This window comes from Neopsephotus bourkii, unplaced genomic scaffold (genome assembly GCF_033783945.1).
Source record: "Neopsephotus bourkii isolate Nb327-2 ecotype Australia unplaced genomic scaffold, CSIRO-AGI_Nbou_v1 NB_1825, whole genome shotgun sequence".
NCBI classification, from domain to species: domain Eukaryota; kingdom Metazoa; phylum Chordata; class Aves; order Psittaciformes; family Psittacidae; genus Neopsephotus; species Neopsephotus bourkii.
Window position 1 is genome coordinate 10,863,048 of NW_026902298.1, and position 12,742 is coordinate 10,875,789.

The following is a 12,742-nucleotide window of genomic DNA, read 5'->3' on the forward strand; positions in this document are numbered from 1 at the left end:
ATAGAATAGTTAGGGTTGGAAAGGACCTTAAGATCATCCAGTTCCAACCCCCCTGCCATGGGCAGGGACACCTCACTCTAAACCATATTACCCAAGGCCTCGTCCAACCTGGCCTTGAACACTGCCAGGGATGGAGCATTCACAACCTCCCTGGACAACCCATTCCAGTGCCTCACCACCCTAACAGGAAAGAATTTCCTCCTTATATCCAATCTAAACTTCCCCTGTTTCAGTTTGAACCCATTACCCGTTGTCCTATCACTACAGTCCCTAATGAAGAGTCCCTCCTCATCATCTCTATAGGCCCCCTTCAGATACTGGAAGACTGCTATGAGGTCTCCACGCAGCCTTCTCTTCTCCAGGCTGAACAGCCCCAACTTTGTCAGCCTGTCTTCATACGGGAACATATTGTCTGCCTTTTCATTTTGGTTGGTAACTCTAACAGACTCCTACCATGACATCTGCCCTGTTGGCCTTCCCCCTGATTCTTACCCATAAACACTCAACCCTATCATTACCATCATGAAGCTCTAGACAATCAAAACACTCTCTTACAGGGCTATCTCATTGCGTTTCCTTCATTATCTATCCCTTCTGAAGAGCTCATAGCCATTCACTGCAGCACCTCAGCTCTGAAGTCATGCCACCATGTTTCTGTGATGGCAAATGTCATAGTTTTCCTGCTGCACAATGGCTTCCGGCTCTTCCTGCTTGTTGCCCCTGCTGCGTGCATTGGTGTAGATGCACTTCAATTGGGCTATTGATCCCATCCCTTTTTCAGGGGAAGAAGCCCCAGTTCCTATGTGACCATATTCATATGTGCTTCCATGGTTTCTAACGCATCAATAACCCTTGTGTCTTTGCTGCCCCATGGATCTCTGTCCCCTCTCTCCACTGAGATGGCAGACTGAAGGACCCCACTGTCAGCACATCCAGGTGTGATGATACTCACAATCCAGGAAGCACCACTTGGGTGACAGCTTCTGGGATGACAGTGTCTTCGGTTTGGCTCCATCTCCCTCCTGCATAACAAAGAGATAATAAAGTTGTGTCTCTTGGCCTTGCCATCAATCCCCAGAGCATCCCTCCTACTCTGGGAGATCCCTGAGGACATAGAAGAACACAGGCACTTGGATGGCAAGGGGAACTTGAACACAGGCACAGCATGCAGCCACAGGGAGCAGCATGGGACATTCTGGAGCTGACACACACCAGCTCCCTGGAGCAGGATGTGCCACAAGATGAGCCCACAAGACTGGCACAGTGGACATGACAGATGGGCCTTGGGGACAGAGCAAGGCCATACACACCTGAAAGAGCAGGCGCTCTAAAGCAGAGAGCTGGGGAGGGAAATCCTGCAGAAAGGCAAGATGTGCTGTTACAGCGTTTGTGTGGGTGGCCCCCCATCCCCTCTCAGCCCACTGGAGTTGCTTACTGTGCTGCCATATCTGGCTTCACACACTGCCTGGCCAAGGTCCCTGCTCCCTGCCCTGCTTTGAGGCCAGAGCAGAGAGCCCAGGAAGAGAGAAGAGGTAAACCATGAGGTGAGTGAGGAACACCAGCCTCAGCGCACACCTTTAGGAGGCTGCAGAGGCATGAATCTACCACGTTGACACCACAAGAAAGAATTACCCTCTGAGTCTGGGAGCTTCTAGTGATGTGCCTGCCTGCCTGCATGCTCTCACCAGTGCCTGGGCACCAGGCAAGCAGGGGACAGGCAGAGCAAGGAGCAGATGCCAGTGTGCCAGTCTGGGCACACAGGACACTCTGCACATGCTGGATGGGATCCCCTCAGGCACAAGAGCCAGGTAACTGGGCACTGAGCAAGGTCCCTTCAGTCTGCTGGGAGAAGATCAGACTGACAGTGCAGCACCAGGAGGGCATGCTGTGGGCTCAGAAGGCACTGCTCACCAGGAGCAAGGGTTACACAGCCCATGTCCAGTCGTGGACACGCATTAACACACTGGCAGGAGCACAAAAGTTAGTATTTGCAAATATAAAGAGCTGGAGAGGGGGCAAACCTAATCCAGGCACCTGGGGACGGCAGAGCCATGCCAGGAAGCACGGAGTCTGCAGAGGGCTGAAGGAACACAGCACAGCAAAGCAAGGGACAGAGGACGGGCCTCCCCAAACCCCCAGGGGCTGAAGGCATCCATAGGATGGGTGCTGGCTTTTTCTGCTGCCCCTTCATTTTGCTGGGCCACTGACACTCTGGGCTGGGAGAACAAGGTCAGAGGAGCAACGCTGAGGAAGAGCTGCCAGAGAGCAGGGAGCAACAACCCATCCAGCTTTCGATCCTGCTGCCACCACATGGTGAAGGCAAACCATGACCTGTTACCACAAGCAGGAGCCTATGTGTTGATGTGTGCAGATCAAGGAAGCCTAGAAATCCCTTCCCCAAAGCCATCCACCCTCAGCATCCATCCGTGACCACTTCCCATGCAGAAGCTCACCTCCTGCAGCCTCTCAATTTGGGTCCGGCACAATTCCAGGTCGCTGTCTCCTGGAACCACGATGATTCCCAACGGCACGGCTGCACGACAGGCGGAGACACAACTCAGGGAGCAGCACCAACACCTCCCACAGCTTAGCTGAGGGCACTCATCCCACCCCCTGGTCACTCAGCTGGTCACTCACAGGCTTCCTTGAGCTTTTCCTTGTCGTAGTGCAGTGCCTCATAGTCACGCATGCTGATTCGGCTCACCCGGATCCGCAAGCGCTCGGGCACTGGCTGCTGGCTGCATGCAGGGGAGAAGGAAAAGGGAAAGGATCAGGAAGCAGTAGCCCAGTTTCTCCTTATCCCACTCACCCCTCCAAAACAGGCAAGAGCGCAGTCTTGTGCACATACTGGGGTGGGGAGACTGGCACCAGCAGCTTCTCCAACACAGAATCTTAAAAGAGTTAGAGTTGGAAAGAACCCTAAGATCATCCAGCTCCAACCCCCTTGCCATGGGCAGGGACACCTCACACTAGACCACGTTGCCCAAGGCTCTGTCCAGCCTGGCCTTGAACACTACCAGGGATGGTGCATTCACTTCTTTGGGCAACCTGTGCCAGTGCCTCAGCATGCTCGCAGTAAAGAACTTACTTATATCTAACCTGAACTTCCCCTGTTTAAGTTTTAACCCATTCTCCCTTGTCCTATCACTACAGTCCTCGATGAAGATTCCCTCTAAAGCATCCTTGTACACCCCAGACAAAGGTTCTGGCCATACTTCTGTGACCTGATTCCTTCCCAGGCCCTTGAGAGAGGATCGAAATGTCTCTGGGAGTGATGGATGAGTCCCAGATCCCCCTTCCCCACCCTGCCATGGAGAGGAGGTGGCAGATTGATCTTGGAGCTTACTCATTGAGCAGAGGCATGGAGTTGCGCCTCTTGGTCTTCTGCACCATGTTGGCTTGGTTGCGCAGGGAGATGCGGATGCAGGAAGCGGCCAGCTTGCAGGGCTCCCCATCTACCTGCATGGGGATGGCCTTGGACGTGGTAAGAACCACCTGCCGGCACTGATACAGCCGCTCCCCATGGCCACCGACCTGCAAGGCAGCCTGCAAAAGGTTCCAGAGTGAGAGCAGGGCATGGCTGAGGCATGGATGGGGGGGGCACACACTGTCAGATGCTGCAAGTGAGCCAAAGTCTGAGAGTCTCAGGCCTGATCTCAGTGGGAAGGGATCCAAGGAGATAGGAGCGTGACAGCACCTCACCTAAACCTGAGAGAGCACTGTCACACAGGCCAGCACAACTGCTCAGGAGAGTACCTGTGAGGCTGTTGGGCTGGCAGTTACCCAGTCAATGGGACCGGTTGCTTCCCTGGTTGCCAGCTACAACCAGCAACAGCACCAACTCACCAGGGATGTCATGGTGAAGCCAATAACTTCAATGCAGCCATCGTCATGGCGCTGTGGCTCAAAGTCGTGGTGCTCCCCAGGGTTGCCCCAGGGCATGGTGCCAGCACAGTACCTGTGAAGGGATGGTGAGTGATGCCCGGATAGGCACCCTAAATCCAGGCAAGGATATGTGACATGGGGGTGAGGAGCCCAGCACATGAGGGCAGGTCCTGTGGCTGCTTACCTGGGGATGTTCAGGAAAACCAGGCACTGGGGCTTCAGCTCCTGGATCTTGGAGGTCAGGTCCGTCCCATCGCACTGGAGACAACACAGGGGCATTCAGACTGCTGTAAAGGGGATGCTGGCCTTCCCTAGCCCCTCTGCTCCCTACAGTGACTGTTCTCCAAGCCACGGGAAGCTGATGCTCACAGAAATACATCCTCTCCCAACCCTGAGATACTCAGTGTCCCTCACACCTCCACAGCTCATCCCCCTCCCAGGCCCAGCGAGCCCTGTGCACTTACAACCAGCTTGACGTGCTTTGCCAAATCTTTGGAGCTCCCAGTGAGGAAGTCAGAGAAGGCTGTCTGCCAAGGCAAGAGACAGTGTTAGTGCCCGCATGTTCCCTGAAATGCCACTGACCTTCAGACCTCAGCTGAAAACCACCTGATCTATTCCACTTGCTATTTTGCCTACCAAAAACTACGGGGCACCTTCAGCACATGCCCTATGATTCCTTTGCCAGCTCAGCCCTGGCTTTAGGGAAGAGCTGGCAACGTGGGTCTCCTCCATGAGAGACCTGAGTCACAAGAGACAAATTCAGTCTCAAGCTGTAATGAAGTACCATAAAACAGAGCTGATGTGGCCCCATCTAGAGACACAGGAGAGATAGTTACGTCCTCTGTTACACAGATCCCAGGGTCCCCTTTGGGTTTAACTGCAGAGAGAGGAGGGGAGGCACAAACAGGAGATGTGAGATGGTACAGCGCAGCACTTGGCCTTTAGAACTGCTCAAATGCCCATCATACTGCCACCTGGGTAAGGAATTATACTGGGGATGGCCAACAAAGACAACACTGAGGCAGAGCTCTGCAGGTGAGATACAGGAGGGTGGCATAATTAGCCAGAGAGCTGTAACAGGCCCAAGGTATACAACAGAATACTAAAGTAGTCAGTGGACTCTATGGAAAGGCTTCCTGTTCCTCTGCAGGGGGGACAGCCTGGCTCCCCACAGCTCCAGGGAGGTCTTGCCTGGGTGACCATCCGTGAGCTGGAGAACAAGAACAATAGTGGCAGGAGATCAAGACAGCAACAGTACCGTAGGACAGAGAGCAAGCTGTACTGCCAGCAGTGCTCACAGCCAGCAAGGAGCTACAGCTCCCAGGCTCCAGCCTTTCTCCAGCTTTAGGGGGCTCAGCTTGGGTGCACGTGAAGCCTTGTGTAACTCAAGATGAGTGAGTTTAGGGTGCGGACAGGAGGCAGGGCCATGCCTGTGCTCCAGCTGATGCTATGGCTGCTGTGAAGGCAGCTATCCTCCACACACTCACCCCAGCATAGAACATTTTATTCCGAAACCGGCTGTTGAACTTCTCTGGGTTGGCCTCTAGGGAAAGGAGAAAGAAGCCCAGGTCATTGGCCTGCACATGGAAATGTTTCACTTGCCAGCTCTCCAGCCAGCCTCAGCCAGAAGGCAGCCCCCAGCTCTCTTCCCATGCAGGCACCCCTTGTCCCCCTCTGCAGCCTCCATTCCTAAGGGATGCTTTACAGGCGCATCTCTGGGGCACCCCCCCGCAACAGACCCTGCCCAAGCCCTGCCACCCCTCCATACCTCGGGATTCATGGAATTCCAGAGTCACCCGTGCGTCAAAGCCGAGGCTGAAGTAGTTATTAAAGACATCCAAGGGGAGCTGAAATGGAAAGGAGGAATAAGGATGAGGCTGCCAGTGTGTGGCCATAGCAAAGACAAGGTCAGGCTACTGCAGGGCCATGTATGGTGCTCATGAGGCTGAGGGAGCCCATTTGCCTTCCCCCCAGGAAAATACAGAGGATATAAGCCTGAGATGACAGATTGGCCCATGGTAACTAGGGATAAAAAGACACGCTCTGAAATCACGTGTTTCTACTAAAGAAACCAGCTCAGAGGGGACTGGGCTTACACTTGATGCAAACTGTGGTTACAAAACCTCTGGTGGACAGCTAGAGCTGATCTCCATGTGCCTCACTGTGAGTGATGTGGGTCAGAGCCATGAGGAGAGGAGTGGAATTGAAGCAAGGAGAGGCAAAGACCAACCCAATGCTGTAGCCCCAAGTGCTAAGGCTGCTGAACCAGTGGGAGAAAGAGGAATGTAGACCCCAGCACAAGGAATAAACACGGAGAGGAGATGTCCCACCTTGTCCGCAGCTGTCTCATCCTTCTCCTCAGGGTTTGCATCAGGGTTCGGCTCCACATGGAGGTTCCAGCGATCGAGCTGCACAATGTTCCCATCTTCCACGTGTGACAGGATCTTGGACAGAGGCTCATCCGTGTAACCCTGGTGAAAAACAGAACCTGGCAAGTCTCCTACCTGCCTCCTGCAGAGATGTCCCACAAGCCCCAAAGACATCCCAGAACAAAAGATGTGGAAAAGACTGACTCTACTTGAATGCACCACAGAGTAGGACTATAAATATAAAACAATACATCTTCCTTCTAGAAGTCTCCCAAAGTTTAAAATAAAGATTGCTTTTGTTAATGTCCTAATAGATTATAATCTAATGCAGAATAATTCAAATGTCAAACCAGTGACATTCAAATGGCACTTCTTTGTTGGTCCGTATTTAGGGCAAGTCAAAACATCCAGCCCATGCAAATTCCCACCCATGTGTCTGGAACCAGAGATGAAGCCCTCAATCCCCCACAGCAACAGCGGCGCTTGTGCCCATCACTTACCCCACCCCAGTTCATTGTCCTGGCCAAGTCATTCCCCGTCCCCAAAGGTAGGATGGCCACAGGAGGAGGTGGGTTGAGGCGTAACTGGTCCAGAATGGAGAGTATCCAGCCCACCTGCTCAAGCAGGAGTGCAAAGAAACAGTTGGTTATTCCAGGGACTGGCAGGCAAGTCCCACCTCAGAGCACTAGCAATGGCAGAAGAGCAGAGATGGGGACTCCTTAGCCTCCCCCTTAAGCTATTCAGTGTCTTTAATGCTCCAAACATGCTGTGGGAGATGCCAGTAACCTCAGTGAGGAAACTGGCCCCCAAAACTGTCTGCAGTTCTGGTGCCTCCAACATAAGAAGGCATGGAGCTGCTGAAGCAAGTCCAGAGGAGGCCACAAGGATGATCAGGGGCTGGAGCACCTCCCATACAAAGACAGGCTGAGAAAGCTGGGTCTGCTCAGCTTGGAGAAGAGAAGCTACACTGGAGACCTTAGAGCAGCTTCCAGTATCTGAAGGGGACCTACAAGGATGCTGGAGAGGGACTCTTCAACAGGAACTGTAATGATAGGACAAGGGTAATGGGTTCAAACTTAATCAAGGAAGATTTAAGCTGGATATAAGGAAGAAGTTCTTCACTGCGAGGGTGGTGAGGCACTCGAACAGGCTGTCCGAGGAAGCTGTGAATGCTCCATCCCTGGCAGTGTTCAAGGCCAGGCTGGACAGGGCTTGGAGGAACCTGGTCTAATGAAAGATGTCCCTGCCCATAGCAGGGGGGGTGGAACTGGATGATCTTAAGGTCCTTTCCAACCCAAACCATTCTATGATTCCATGATTCTTAAAAGGGCTGGAAGTCCAGACATGCTACAGACTAGCACTCCCTGGAGCCATGCATGAGGGACCCACAGTATCCAGTAGCACCAGCTGTGCCATGGACACTGGATTACAGTGAGGAGGGCTGCTGCTGGCACTGGAAAGGTACAGGGGCTGTGGGACTCACCGTGCCATCCCCCCCACATGCCAGGATCCGGAGGTTGTGGACCTTGCGGTACAGCTCCAGCCTGCAGGGAACAGGGAGGGTGAGGAGGGAAGAGGCACTGAAGGTGTTAGAGGCAGCTGCAGGGGGTCCCTGCCCACCCTGCATTCATGCCATGTGTGTGTCTCCCTCCCCTCCACCACAGCAGTTCACAGATTAGACCAGCCCTCCATCAGGAAACACTGGCTGATCACAGGGTATCCTAGAGATGCCTCTCAAAGCATGAACTTGGTGGAGGTCTCTCTCCACAAGGGAGCTACAGAGCATCAGGTTTCTACCAACCATGGGAAGAGCTCTGGGGAGGAATCTCTGGGGCAGGGACGGGGGACTGAAGAGTGCTGCCCCATCAGTACTCACGCCTCCCTGGGTCCACCCTGGCTGAGGTCAAAAACTTGCCGTGGGTTGAGATACCACATGAAGGATTGGATGATCTTGGCTCCCTGTGGGGAAAGACTTCAGGTAACGGGGAGCTCCCAGTGGGTGGCAGAAGAAAGAGACAGGCCAAGACAATGCTGTTCTCAGGGGATTCAGGCAAAGCCTGGTTTAGGTAGGCACTGTGGAGGTTGCCTTGCCTCTTCTGCAGCTGAGACATCACCAAAGCTATGGCAAGACCTCAGCAGCCAAATGGCAATGCCCTCACAGAGCTTCCTTCTCAGGGAGATGCAGGACACGGCCATACCTGATTGCCACCGCTCTTGGGGTTCACAAACACCAGCAAGGGCTTCATGAGAGGAGCTGGCATGGGCTTGATGACAAAGGGTTTCCACCTCCCTTCCTGCAAGAGACACTGCAGGTCCTTCAACAAACAGGGAAACACAAACTTCCACCTGAGCTGAGCCCTAACATTGCACAGATCAGGACTGGGAGGAAGACAACGTCCCAGCCACACCATAAGCCTATAGCTAGGATCTGCCATGCCAGCAGGTACCCTCCCTCCACCTCGGCCTCCTTAACCTCTGCTCAGACACAGCAAAGCCCCTTGTTTCCCAGTTCTGCTCCTTACTGCCCTCCCCCTCCATGCTTCCAAGACGAGGTCATTCCCTGTCCCCTCATCTCTTACCTCAGCCCCCTTTTTGCTGGATTTCCGCTTGAACGATGTCCTCTTCTTCTTCTTACTTGACTTCAGTGGGTTCTAGAGAGAAAAGAAACAAGTCCTGTGAGGAGCTGCTGGGCAAGCAGGAGCTGTGAAAGAGCCACAGGAGTTGAAGTGCCTTACCTGGGGCCGGCGGACCCGCAGGATCCAGGTGGGAGGAACAACGACAGCAGCGTGAGCTCCCAGTGAGCAGGGCTCTTCGATGTGTTGCAGCATGAAGCAGGAGACTTTGCTGTGATACTGGGGAAGAAGACAGAGAGAAAACTCAGCTGCTCAGTTTGATGGGGACAGCCACCGTCTCCCCTCCCAGTGCAGGGAGTGCTGGGGGAAACCATGCGGGAATTTTGTAACAGGAAAGCAATGAAGAGGAAGTTTCTCGTAGAAGCTCACAGCTACCACAGTACAGCCTCTCCCAGTAAGAGGAGCTGCTAAGGGCAGGTTGCAGAGAAGCAGCCTGGGGAGTCCCAGCAGAAAGCAGACATCATGAGGTGCAGAACAGGCTGGTTAAGGCATTCAGTGAGGGCTTTGCTCACCGCTTGCTTGCACCAGGAACAGCTGATGGCTACAATCTCTTTACTGTGGAAGGCAAACTTCTGCTGGAAACCCTGTGGAGAAAAGGATAAGGGGCTTAGAGAATTCCCTCCCAACTCTCTACCACCCAGCAGGACTTTCCCACCACCAAGGGAGATGTTAACAAAGACAGCATGCCTGCAGCTGGAGCCCTCTGTGTCCCTGTCAGATAGCCCCAACCACCACTATGGCACCAGGGAGGCCAGTGAGCTCTGCAGGGGTGTCCCTATTGCTCAAGGAAAGCATGTAAGGAAGACAGTCCTCTCCAAGACGGATTTGTCCCAGGGGAAGAACTTCATGTGGGAAGTACTTATATAGTGCTTCAGTGTGCAAAACAGGGGACATGTGTTGGTTTTGCTGTAGGCTACTGCTGCCAAACAGGACTGGTGGGATGCCCCTGATCCCCAGTCCTGTTCTTGTCCCTGGTTTGACCTTTGCTTTCCCTCAGGCTGAGAAAGAAACCCAAAGCAATGAGAAGGTACCCTCTCACCTTGCCACACTGCCGGCATTTCCCTTCCTGCCGCCTCCGGTGTACCCAGTGATGCCGGACAACAATGGGCTAAAGGGGAAAGAGGAAAAATAAGGGAATGAAAGGCCCAATGCATGAGGGAATGTGGGAACAGGCAGGAGGAACAGAACCAGGCCAACCAGGAGCTCTGCTCCTGCAGCAAGCCCACTGCTCACAGGCAACAGCACCAGCCCTCTGGGAGAAGAATGAGGGAGCAAGAGGCCAAATTAAGGTGCTCAAAGACGGAATTAAAGCCAGAAAAAACAGGAGGGGGAGGAAACTGAAGACTGAGAATCCCACAAAACAAACCCAGTGGAGAGTGGGCACACTGGAAAGGGGGGCAGGTGTAGGCAGCATCCAAGGCGTATCTCACCTCCCGTACGTTCCGGGATCCTGACTCCCTGAAGGAAGGTTTGCAGCGAAAGTTTATCTGTAGATTGAACACACATAAGAGGAATCAGCAAAACCATCAGACCCAAAGGAAACCTACTGGAGTTTACTAAAGCAGGTCCGGAGACTCTGGAGATACTTGGTGCTTGCTGTGAAACCCCTCGCATCTCTCTGTTACTGAGCAGAACAGGGCTTGAGGCCCCAAATCATGCCACTAGATGCTCCTTTTGATACTGTATGTCATTACCCAAGAGGAAAGGCTGCCCAAGGAAAGGCTGTTACAGCTTTGTAAGCCAGAGAGGGCTTAACAGGCTTTACTCACTTTCTCCAGCTGTTCAATGCAGGGTGTATGCACTACAATCTTGCAGGCTGCACACTTACGCCTGGAGAGAGGTTTTTGCTGGAGGAGGAGAAAAGAGGAGGAAAAACATGCATGTGAATAGCAGTGTTCAGAAGCCAGCAAGCTCAGCCTCCCATCACACCTCCTTTGTATATCTCAGGATGCAGAACAAGTCCTGCAGCAGACACAAACCAGACTTCCTGCAAACGAAGGGATCTAAGCATATGTACAGAGAAGATGCTCTCGGCTCTGGGGCAGAACAGGGAGGTGGTCTCCTGCTGTCTTGTTCTGCAGTCCTTGGCCTCTTCTGGCACTGCCAGAGAGCACCATGGAATCTGGTCTGGGAGGCACCTGCAGGGCTCCCATGGTAAGGAACAGGATGGTATCAGGGCTCTGTATCCCATACCACAAGCAGGACTGAGCCTGCAAGCTGGGAGGGAGGATTGCAACAACCCCGTAAGGTCAGTGCTGCCTACAGGGTCAGGAGGCAGCAGGCCTGGGGCTCCAGTGCTCAGTCTCTATTGAAAGGTTTTGGATTTAGATTGTCCCTTTTAGGGTGTGGGATCCCAACAGCCTCTCTCTGGAATATTATCACCACCTCTGGGTGAGTGGCAGCCCTGTGGTGGGTTCTCATTGCAAACTGAGCATCAGCACTGGCAGAAATTGAGGTCAAAGCCCTCCAGCACACCAGGGCAGGAGGGACACACTCCTCACCTTGGAGCCTCTCACATGTTCCCCAGCAGAGGCCTTCATGGCCTCCCTGCCAGGCAGCAGCACAACCCACATCTGGGGTCCTTGCCAGGGAGGTGTGTGACGACTCACCAGCAGCTTTGCCATACAGTTCTGCTCCCCAACATAGCAAAAGTCCCCAGAGACATTGGTCTCAAACCAGATGTGCTCCCCATAGACCGCAGTCTCCTGAAAGGCACAAGACAACATGTTTATTTGAGAGCACCCCCAGATGCACACCCAAACCCCTAAAATGCTTTGTGTGAAGGACAAGACAGTGGACAATGCTGGGGGGTGGGAGGCTGGAGCTTGGTGTAGACCAGGAGACAAGGTGTACAGAACAACCAGGGCCAACATCTGGATAAAGGAAACCTCATGAAGCTGCTGCTGTGTCCCACTTGCTGTAAACGAGGACCCAAGAAAACCAGCTCCAAAACCCAGTGTCCTGCACAGGGGAGCTGCTTCCATCACCCCCTGAGAGGAGGCACTGGGGCAAATGCCATGCAGGGGACTCCTGAAACAGCTTCTGTTCTATGACCTGAGAGTGTAGCTTAAAGTCTGATGGGCTTTGAAAGTGAAGGAGCAGGGGCTTCCCCTGTTGCTTGGCCCCAACCACCACAATACCTTGGCTGCCAGGAGCAGAAGAGCTCTCAGTGGAGCAGCTTTGACACCCTCCCAGGAGCTACATGTGCCTGCACAGCCTCTCTGCAGCACTGCAGGGTGCTGCCAGCAGCACAGATGCTGGCACAAGCTGGTGGCAATGGCAGAGGTCATAAATGTGTCAAAGCCAAAGTCACCTGGGAGCCCTCATCCTGGGAAGAGCCTGCTGCTCCTTGGCTGGGAGCCTATTCCATGCAATGCCCAGCAAAACACACTGCAACTTACGCTCCAGTCCACAGTGCTGCGTATCTGCCTCTCCGAGTCGCTCCTCAGGGCTAGGGCAGGGTTGGGCTGGGCTACCATGTGCTGGAGACTGGACTTGGCAATAGCTTTCCTGGAAGGCACAGGAGGGCTGGCTATTAGATCAGGGGAGGAGAAATATGTGCAAAGCACGACCTGCTTCTAGGATGGAGCAGAAAAGCATCCTCTGGACCAAGTGGCTGGAAATGAGGTGAACTTCCAGCACTGCTGGCTGAGAAGCACCCACTCCTGTGGGATGAAGAGGTGCTGTCAATGTTGCTGATGGCTCAGCACCTTGCACCCAGCAAGAGGCACAGTCTAGGCCAGCTCAGTCAAAGCCCTCAGGGATGACAGGTCCGTCGCAAACAGCCTGGGATGCTCCACCGAGCTGTGATGGGGACAACCCACAGCTCTTGCCCTGGAAGGCTCCCCACAGCTC

At 53.7% G+C, this 12,742-nt stretch overlaps 1 protein-coding gene across 4 annotated transcripts in view; it reads right to left on the minus strand.

The window, feature by feature from the left end:
• The window catches only part of DGKZ (diacylglycerol kinase zeta), a 41,252-nt gene that overhangs the window by 8,707 nt on the left and 19,803 nt on the right, over positions 1-12,742 (minus strand). For 2 of the 4 annotated variants that reach the window (XM_061343422.1, XM_061343420.1), the window contains exons 2-23: positions 12,289-12,397; positions 11,497-11,592; positions 10,657-10,734; positions 10,318-10,374; positions 9,927-9,995; positions 9,400-9,471; positions 8,990-9,106; positions 8,834-8,905; positions 8,453-8,548; positions 8,131-8,213; positions 7,738-7,798; positions 6,755-6,868; positions 6,216-6,356; positions 5,654-5,732; positions 5,373-5,428; positions 4,350-4,412; positions 4,070-4,143; positions 3,847-3,958; positions 3,347-3,546; positions 2,638-2,738; positions 2,454-2,533; positions 953-1,022 (exon numbers count right to left, since the gene is read on the minus strand). In XM_061343422.1, the coding sequence (XP_061199406.1) occupies positions 953-1,022; positions 2,454-2,533; positions 2,638-2,738; positions 3,347-3,546; positions 3,847-3,958; positions 4,070-4,143; positions 4,350-4,412; positions 5,373-5,428; positions 5,654-5,732; positions 6,216-6,356; positions 6,755-6,868; positions 7,738-7,798; positions 8,131-8,213; positions 8,453-8,548; positions 8,834-8,905; positions 8,990-9,106; positions 9,400-9,471; positions 9,927-9,995; positions 10,318-10,374; positions 10,657-10,734; positions 11,497-11,592; positions 12,289-12,397 (2,000 nt within the window). Of the gene's footprint in view, positions 1-952; positions 1,023-1,310; positions 1,356-2,453; positions 2,534-2,637; positions 2,739-3,346; positions 3,547-3,846; positions 3,959-4,069; positions 4,144-4,349; positions 4,413-5,372; positions 5,429-5,653; positions 5,733-6,215; positions 6,357-6,754; positions 6,869-7,737; positions 7,799-8,130; positions 8,214-8,452; positions 8,561-8,833; positions 8,906-8,989; positions 9,107-9,399; positions 9,472-9,926; positions 9,996-10,317; positions 10,375-10,656; positions 10,735-11,496; positions 11,593-12,288; positions 12,398-12,742 lie in introns of all 4 variants that reach the window. The other 2 variants (XM_061343421.1, XM_061343419.1) reach the window with 2 other exon arrangements.